We start from the raw sequence: 10000 nt of genomic DNA, 5'->3' as shown, positions 1-10000 counted from the left end.
ACTGACACACACACACACACACACACAGACCTCCACTGAGATGAGGGCGACTCTGTGAGAATCCTGAGACATCTACAGATCTACCAGCTCCAGTTAGACTCTGTGATACTAAGAGGAGATCTGAACTCCATGTGATCTTTTACACCAACACAACATTTATCAGACTGTATATTTATAATCACACCCCCAGTGTCACCCAGATGAGGATGAGGTTCCCCTTTGAGTCTGGTTCCTCTCAAGGTTCCTTCCTTAGATGGTAAAGGAAGGAACCTGAAGATGTGCGAATGTGGCTGTGTGTGTTCATGCATGCCAATGTACAGTCTTATGGAGAATGATCTTTTCCCTTTTCTGCATAAATGTGAAATTAAAAGTAAATGTCATATTGTTCTTCTTTCGGAGGTACAAAGATAAATAATAGTTTGGCCCTATAGTCTCAGAAACCACAGATCAGCCTCTTAAAAGTCAGTGCTGACATCCCACCGAGGCATCTCATGTGACTTTACAGACTCAACTCCACATCTGGGACTCTGCACATCTGGGACTCTGCACATCTGGGACTCTACACAGAGCTGTAAACCTTTTACAACTTCAATTCAACTTTTATAGTCAAGAAACCCAAGAAATGGCACTACAGCCTTAAGCTATATTTAAAATTGACAAATATCTTCAAGATATATTTATAATATTGTAGTATTTGATAAAAAAAACTGACAAAATATTAGCGCTAATTGTCAGTGAGCTGTATATGAATGTATATCCACAAAATATGTTTTTGTGTATGTGTGTGTGTGTGTGTGTGTGTGTGTGTGTGTGTGTGTGTGTGTACAGGTACAGTGGGAGACTGGAAGAACTTTCTGACAGTGACACAGAATGAACACTTTGACCGTGTTTATCAGGAACAGATGAAAGACCTGCCACTGGACTTTGTGTGGGACATCACTGACATACACACATAACACAAACACACACACACACACACACGCCATGCTTTGTTTTATTGGGAAAATGTTGTTGAAAATTATGATGATGATGCAGCAAATTAATTAATTTATTAGTTAATAATAATGGGCGACACGGTGGCTTAGTGGTTAGCACGTTTGCCTCACACCTCCAGGGTTGGGGGTTCGATTCCCGCCTCCACCTTGTGTGTGTGGAGTTTGCATGTTCTCCCCGTGCCTCGAGGGTTTCCTCCGGGTACTCCAGTTTCCTCCCCTGGTCCAAAGACATGCATGGTTGGTTGATTGGCATCTCTGGAAAATTGTCCGTAGTGTGTGATTGTGTGAGTGAATGAGAGTGTGTGTGTGCCCTGCGATGGGTTGGCACTCCGTCCAGGGTGTATCCTGCCTTGATGCCAGATGACGCCTGAGATAGGCACAGGCTCCCTGTGACCCGAGGTAGTTCGGATAAGCGGTAGAAGATGAGTGAGTGGGAGTAGGTTAATAATAATAATATTATTATTATTATTATTAATATTATTAACAAATCCAAAAACACAACGATAAGTCAGACAACCCAGAAACGGTAGTGTATCGTTTTTGAATGGAAACTTACCGATCATTGGACAAGACACCTGTCACTCAAGATATACAGGTATGGAATCTTATGTGTAATGTGTAAAGTTCTCCGTTTAAACATAAGAAAATAACAGATTTAATCCACAGTAATCCATTCCATCCATCCATTCCAACTTTTCCCTGTTGAACTTCATGTATACTTTGAGTGACAGGTGACGTGTTCCAATCACAAACTATACCAACCGCTTCCTGGTTGTCTGAAATGTGTTTCCGGATTTGTTAATGTGTTTCCATAGATATATACACTACATAGATATATACACTACATAGATGTATACACTAGATATATATATATATATATATACACTACATAGATATATACACTACATAGATATATACACTATATAGATATATACACTACATAGATATATACACTATATAGATATATACACTACATAGATATATACACTACATAGATATATACACTACATAGATATATACACTATATAGATATATACACTACATAGATATATACACTACATAGATATATACGCTACATAGATATATACACTACATAGATATATACACTATATAGATATATACACTACATAGATATATACACTATATAGATATATACACTACATACAGTAGATATATACACTACATAGATCCATCCATCCATCCATTTTCTACCGCTTATCCGGGGCCGGGTCGCGGGGCAGCAGTCTAAGCAGGGACGCCCAGACTTCCTTCTCCCCAGACACTTCCTCCAGCTCTTCCGGGGGAATACCGAGGCGTTCCCAGGCCAGCCGAGAGACATAGTCCCTCCAGCGTGTCCTAGGTCTTCCCCGGGGCCTCCTCCCGGTTGGACATGCCCGGAACACCTCCCCAGGGAGGCGTCCAGGAGGCATCCGAAACAGATGCCCGAGCCACCTTAGCTGACTCCTCTCGATGTGGAGGAGCAGCGGCTCTACTCTGAGCTCCTCCCGGGTGACCGAGCTCCTCACCTTGTCTCTAAGGGAGCGCCCAGCCACCCTGCGGAGGAAACTCATTTCAGCCGCCTGTATCCGGGATCTTGTCCTTTCGGTCATGACCCAAAGCTCATGACCATAGGTGAGGGTAGGAACGTAGATCGACTGGTAAATAGAGAGCTTCGCCTTGCGGCTCAGCTTTTTCTTCACCACAACAGACCGGTACATCGACCGCATCACTGCAGAAGATGCACCGATCCGCCTGTCGATCTCCCGCTCCATCCTTCCCTCACTCGTGAACAAGACCCCAAGATACTTAAACTCCTCCACCTGAGGCAGGAGCTCCCCACCAACCTGAAGGGGGCAAGCCACCCTTTTCCGGTTGAGAACCATGGCCTCGGACTTGGAGGTGCTGATTCTCATCCCCGCCGCTTCACACTCGGCTGCAAACCGTCCCAGTGCACGCTGAAGGTCCTGATTTGAGGAAGCCAACAGGACAACATCATCTGCAAAAAGCAGAGACGAAATCCTGTGGTCCCCAAACCGGACTCCCTCCGGCCCCCGACTGCGCCTAGAAATCCTGTCCATATAGATAATGAACAGGACCGGTGACAAAGGGCAGCCCTGCCGGAGTCCAACATGCACCGGGAACAAGTCTGACTTACTGCCGGCAATGCGAACCAAACTCCTGCTCCGGTCATATAGGGACCGGACAGCCCTTAGCAGAGGGCCCCGGACCCCATACTCCCAGAGCACCCCCACAGGTCACCACGAGGGACACAGTCGAATGCCTTCTCCAGATCCACAAAGCACATGTGGACTGGTTGGGCAAACTCTCATGAACCCTCCAGCAACCTGGCGAGGGTATAGAGATGGTCCAGTGTTCCACGACCGGGACGAAACCCGCATTGTTCCTCCTGAATCCGAGGTTCGACTATCGGCCGAATTCTCCTCTCCAGTACCCTGGCATAGACTTTTCCGGGGAGGCTGAGTAGTGTGATCCCCATGTAGTTGGAACACACCCTCCGGTCCCCCTTCTTAAACAGAGGGACCACCACCCCAGTCTGCCAGTCCAGAGGCACTGTCCCCAGCCTCCATGCGACGTTGCAGAAGCGTGTCAACCAAGACAGCCCCACAACATCCAGAGACTTGAGGTACTCAGGGCGGATCTCATCCACCCCTGGTGCCTTGCCACTGAGGAGCTTCTCAACTACCTCAGTGACCTCAGCTTGGGGGATCGACGAGTCCACAACTGAGCCCTCGGCATCTGCTTCCTCAATGGAAGACATGTCGGTGGGGTTGAGGAGAACCTCGAAGTACTCCTTCCACCGTCCGAGGATGTCCCCAGTCGAAGTCAGCAGATTCCCACTCCCACTGTAAACAGTGTGAGCAGGGCACTGCTTCCCCCTCCTGAGGTGCCGGACGGTTTGCCAGAATTTCTTCGAGGCCAACCGATAGTCCTTCTCCATGGCCTCACCAAACTCCTCCCAGACCTGAGTTTTTGCCTCCGCAACCACCCAGGCTGAAGCTCGCTTAGCCCTCCGGTACCTATCAGCTGCCTCCGGAGTCCCCCGAGCCAACCAGGCTCGATAGGACTCCTTCTTCAGCTTGACGGCATCCCTTACTTCCGGGGTCCACCACCGGGTTCGGGGATTGCCGCCACGACAGGCACCGGAGACCTTACGGCCACAGCTCCGAGTGGCTGCGTCGACAATGGAGGTGGAGAACATGGTCCACTCGGACTCAATGTCTCCAACCTCCCTCGGGATCTGGTTGAAGCTCTGCCGGAGGTGGGAGTTGAAGTTCTCTCTGACTGGAGACTCTGTCAAACGTTCCCAGCAGACCCTCACAGTACATTTAGGTCTGCCAAGTCTGTCCAACTTCCTCCCCCGCCATCGGATCCAACTCACCACCAGGTGGTGATCAGTTGACAGCTCCGCCCCTCTCTTCACCCGAGTGTCCAAGACATACGGCCGGAGGTCAGATGAAACAACCACAAAGTCGATCATCGACCTCCGACCTAGGGTGTCCTGGTACCATGTGTACTGATGGACACCCTTATGCTTGAACATGGTGTTCGTTATGGACAAACTGTGACTAGCACAGAAGTCCAATAACAGAACACCACTCGGGTTCAGGTCGGGGGGGCCGTTCCTCCCAATCACGCCCCTCCAGGTGTCACTGTCGCTGCCCACATGAGCGTTGAAGTCCCCCAGTAGAACGATGGAGTCCCCGGTTGGAGCACTTTCCAGCACCCCTTCCAGAGACGCCAAGAAGGTCGGGTACTCTACACTGCCATTTGGCCCGTAAGCACAAATAACAGTGAGAGACCTATCCCCGACCCGCAGGCGCAGGGAAACGACCCTCTCGTTCACCGGGGTGAACTCCAACACATGGTTGCTGAGCTGGGGGGCTATGAGCAAGCCCACACCAGCCCGCCGCCTCTCACCGCGGGCAACTCCAGAGTAGTAGAGAGTCCAGCCTCTCTCAAGGAGTTGGGTTCCAGAGCCCAAGCCGTGCGTGGAGGCGAGCCCAACTATCTCTAGTCGGTATCTCTCAACCTCCCGCACCAGCTCAGGCTCCTTTCCCCCCAGCGAGGTGACATTCCATGTCCCTAGAGCCAGATTCCGTGTCCGCTGATTGGGTCGCCGAGGCCCCCGCCTTCGACTGCCACCCAATCCACATTGCACCAGCCCCTTACGGTCCCTCCTGCAGGTGGTGGGCCCACAGGAGATCGGCCCCACGTCGCTCCTTCGGGCTGAGCCCGGCCGGGCCCCGTGGGGTAAGACCCGGCCACCAGGCGCTCGCATGCGAGCCCCAACCCCGGGCCTGGCTCCGGAGTGGGGCCCCGGTTGCGCCATACCGGGCGACGTCACGGACCTTGTTATTAAACTACTCATAAGGGGTATTTGAACTACATAGATTACTACACTACATAGATATATACACTACATAGATATATACACTACATAGATATATACACTATATAGATATATATACACTGCATAGATATATACACTATATAGATATATACACTATATAGATATATATACACTACATAGATATATACACTATATAGATATATACACTACATAGATATATATATATACACTACATAGATATATACACTACATAGATATACAGTATACACTAGATAGACACAGAAACCTGGGTGAACGACACCATTCCGGACAGTTCGTTAAATCTGCCGGGCTTTCAGCTCTTTAGAGCGGACCGCGACGCAGAATCAACGGGGAAATCGCGCGGTGGCAGGACGTGTTTTTACATCAATGAAAGGTGTTGTTCTGATGTAACTGTGTTAAAGAAGATGTGCTGTCCAGATCTTGAAACACTCTTCATTAACTGCAAACCGGTCTATTCGCCACGGAGTTTTGCTCGTTCATTCTGGTGAGTGTTTACATTCCACCTCAAGCGCACGTGAGCTCGGCACTACAGACACTCGCTGATCTGATCACAGAGAGTGAACAACAACACCCGGACTCTGTACTAATAATTCTTGGGGACTTTAATAAAGCGATTCTCTCACGTGAATTGCCTAAATACAGACAGCATGTTACATGTCCCACCAGAGACAGTAACACACTGGATCATTGCTACAAAACAATAAAGGATCCATATCACTCTGTCCCACGGGCAGCTCTGGGACTTTCTGATCACTGCTTAGGTCATCTGATACCGACCTACAGGCAGAAACTGAAAACAGCTAAACCTGTATTAAGGACTGTAAAAAGATGGACTAAGGAAGCGGAGCAGGATTTACAAGCTTGTTTCTCGCTCACTGATTGGTCTGTTTTTGAAGATGCTGCCACTGATCTGGATGAGCTCACAGAGACTGTAACATCATATATTAGTTTCTGTGAGGATTTATGCATTCCTACCAGGACTCACTTAACCTACAACAACGATAAGCCATGGTTCACTGCAAAACTCAGCCGGCTATGTCAGGCCAAAGTGGATGCTCACAAGAATGGGGATAGAGTCTTGTACAAACAGGTCAAATACACACTGGAAAGGGAGATTAGAGTAGCAAAGAGAAACTATTCTGAAAAGCTACAGGGTCAATTTGCCTCTAACGACTCAGCTTCAGTGTGGAAAGGTCTGAAAGCCATCACCAACTACACGACACCATCCCCCAGCACTGTGGTGAATCAACAACTGGCAGGACGACCTGAACGAGTTCTACTGTAGGTTTGAAAAAGCCCAATTTTCACCTCCTGTAACCCTTAACTCCAACACACCTAAAATTCAGGTCAGCGAAGATGAGGTGTGTCAGGTCTTTAAGAAGAACAAAAGAAGAAAGGCACCAGGCCCAGACAGCGTTTCACCAGCCTGTCTGAAAACCTGTGCTGATCAACTGGCCCCCATCTTTACTCGGATATTCAACACGTCACTGGAGCTGTGTGAAGTCCCCTCATGCTTCAAAAGCTCCACCATCATCCCCGTCCCAAAGAAACCCAAAATTACCGGACTAAATGACTACAGACCTATGGCCCTAACATCTGTGGTCATGAAATCATTTGAAAGACTGGTTCTGGCTTATCTGAAGGACATTACTGGACCCTTACTGGACCCTCTGCAGTTTGCCTACAGGGCAAACAGGTTTGTGAATGATGCGGTCAATATGGGACTGCATTATGTTCTGCAGCATCTGGACAGACCAGGGACTTATGTGAGGATCCTGTTTGTGGACTTCAGCTCTGCTTTCAACACCATCATCCCATCACTCCTTCAGCCCAAATTAACCCAGCTCTCCGTGCCCTCCTCTGTCTGTCAGTGGATCACCAGCTTTCTCACAGACAGGCAGCAGCTAGTGCGACTGGGGAAACTCAAATCTAGCACCCGCACCATCAGCACTGGTGACCCCCAGGGCTGTGTTCTCTCCCCACTGCTCTTCTCTCTGTACACGAATGACTGCACCTCTAATGACCCCTCTGTCAAGCTCCTGAAGTTTGCAGATGACACCACACTGATCGGCCTCATCCAGGACGGTGACGAGTCTGCTTACAGACTGGAGGTTGAACGGCTGGCTGTCTGGTGCAGCCTTAACAACCTGGAGCTGAACACGGTCAAGACAGTGGAGATGATCGTGGACTTCAGGAGAAACCCCCCTGCTCTCCCCCCACTCACCATCATGGACAGCATTGTGACAGCAGTGGAGTCTTTCAGATTCCTGGGAACCACAATCTCCCAGGACCTGAAGTGGGACATTCACATTGACTCCATTGTGAAAAAGGCTCAGCAGAGGTTGTACTTCCTTCGCCAGCTGAGGAAGTTCAACCTGCCACAGGATCTGCTGAAACAGTTCTACACTGCTATCATCGAATCCATCCTCTGCACTTCAGTGACTGTTTGGTTTAGCTCAGCCACCAAATCCGACCTCAGGAGACTACAGAGGGAAGTCCAGACTGCTGAGCGAACCATTGGCACAACACTCCCCTCTCTCCAAGATCTGTACTTCTCCAGAGTGAGCAAAAGGGCAAAGAAAATCACTCTGGACCCCTCACATCCAGCACACTTACTCTTTGAAGTGTTGCCATCTGGCCGACGCTACAGAGCCCTGAGCACCAAAACGACCAGATATAGGAACAGTTTCTTCCCTCAGGCAATCCATCTGATGAACACTTAACATACATCGGATGAACACCTAACATACACAGAACAAAGCCTATTCTTACATTGTCTGCAAGTACGCATTTATATTTTATTTTTGCACATCTATATTTGAATTTGCACATCTTTACTTCAATTTGCACACTTATATTTCAATTTGCACATACAACTGTCTATTATTTATGTGTTCATTTCTTTATTTCATTGCCTATATGTTTACACTGTGGAGCTCCTGTACTAGAAAAAATTCCTCGTATGTGAAAACATACTTGGCAATAAAGACCTTTCTGATTCTGATTCTGATGTTCCTCTCAAATTTGTGATTTGCTTCCACCTGCAAATTGCTTTGTGTATCATATTTAATAAACCAATCCAATTTAAATGTATAAATGAACATGTATAGTCACACCATTGTAGCAGTGTTACATGCAGTAGGCTATAAGGTAAGTAGTGATTGTTCATATGAAGTTTACTCAAGTGGAAGAATGTAACTAATAAACTTACACCTACTAGCACTATGTATTATATTGTGAAAAAGTAGATTATCTTAAAATCAAAACCTTAAATTTTCTCTGGACTTAATGATAAATACATGTCTGACCTTTGGAACGACCAAAAAACTAGAAATCGCATGTTTTTGGATTTGTTAATGTTTTCGGATTTGTTAATGTGTTTTTGGATTTGTTAATGTGTTTTTTGGATTTCTTAATGTGTTTTTGGATTTGTTAATGTGTTTTGCACTTCTCGGCCACCGTAAAACACCTCTAAAATTTGTTATATAAATTATTGACACTTTTGTAAAGCTCCAGTTTAGCTGAAGCTCCGTGGTGACAGTTTCATGTAAAAAGGTGAACTGAGTGATGGAGGAACAGCTGGGTGTGTCACACTTATGGCTTAAAGAAATCCTCTCAAAATGATTGACAGTGACTCCACCCACATTCCACACCCACTCAGGACTCTTACCCTGTGAATTCAAACCTGGTCTGCTTGTATAAGACGTGAGTGTGTGAGAGTGAGTTGAACGCACCACACCATGGCTGAGCAGGAGTTCCAGAAGATCGGAGACAAGCTCCTGTCCTGCAGAGGATACGTCTTTCCTCATTTTAACAAGGATGGTTTTACACAGTTCACAGACAGTGTGAAGACGTTCCAGATCAGAGACGATGATGTTTATGTCATTACATTTCCTAAATCTGGTGAGACACACACACTCACACACACTCTCACTCTCACACACTCTCTCTCTCTCTCTCTCTCTCTCTTTCTCTCTCTCTCTCTCTCCCCATTTACAGCATGTGACAGACGCCCTTATCCAGAGCGACGTACATAAGTGCTTAAATATCTATCATTGTATACATTAACGCTGGCTCACTAGGTTACATACTTAAGATAACATGAGTTTAAAACATTGTTCAAAGTTACAATGAAAAAGTTTCAAAGTTTTTTTAATTTTTTTACATTTTTTTAAATGCAAAAATAGGGAAAGAAGTGCTAGTTAAAGTGTTTCATGAGCAAGTAGGTCTTCAACCGCCGTTTGAAAATAGCCAGCGAGTGAGAGTTTCTGTGTACTGGTTTTTGGGCCTATAAGTAGTATTTCTGTCTTATAAGAGTTTAACAACAGAAAATTACAGCTCATCCAGTCTTTTATCTCTTTAACACACTGAGATAATTTGGACACTAGCTATTAGCTATTTCATCTGGTTTTGATGAGATATATAAATGTCGTCAGCATAGCAGTGGAAATTAATCCCATGTCTAATAATGTTCCCTAATGGAAGCATGTATATCGAGAAAAGCAGAGGTCTAGAACTGATCATTGAGGGACCCCATAATTAACTGCCAATAAACTGGAGGATTCACCATTTAATTCTACAAAATGGTGTC

General features: G+C 46.6%; 1 protein-coding gene across 1 annotated transcript in view; it reads left to right on the top strand.

Moving 5' to 3' along the window:
• Window positions 1-9134: 9134 nt before the first annotated feature.
• The window catches only part of LOC132838717 (amine sulfotransferase-like), a 4158-nt gene continuing 3292 nt past the window's right edge, over window positions 9135-10000 (top strand). The window contains exon 1 of the mRNA XM_060859257.1: window positions 9135-9312. Coding sequence (XP_060715240.1) covers window positions 9150-9312 — 163 coding nt within the window. The 5' untranslated portion in view covers window positions 9135-9149. The remainder of the gene's footprint in view (window positions 9313-10000) is intronic.

Source organism: Tachysurus vachellii, chromosome 23 (genome assembly GCF_030014155.1).
Source record: "Tachysurus vachellii isolate PV-2020 chromosome 23, HZAU_Pvac_v1, whole genome shotgun sequence".
NCBI lineage: Eukaryota > Metazoa > Chordata > Actinopteri > Siluriformes > Bagridae > Tachysurus > Tachysurus vachellii.
This window is presented reverse-complemented; position numbering and strand designations above follow the sequence as displayed.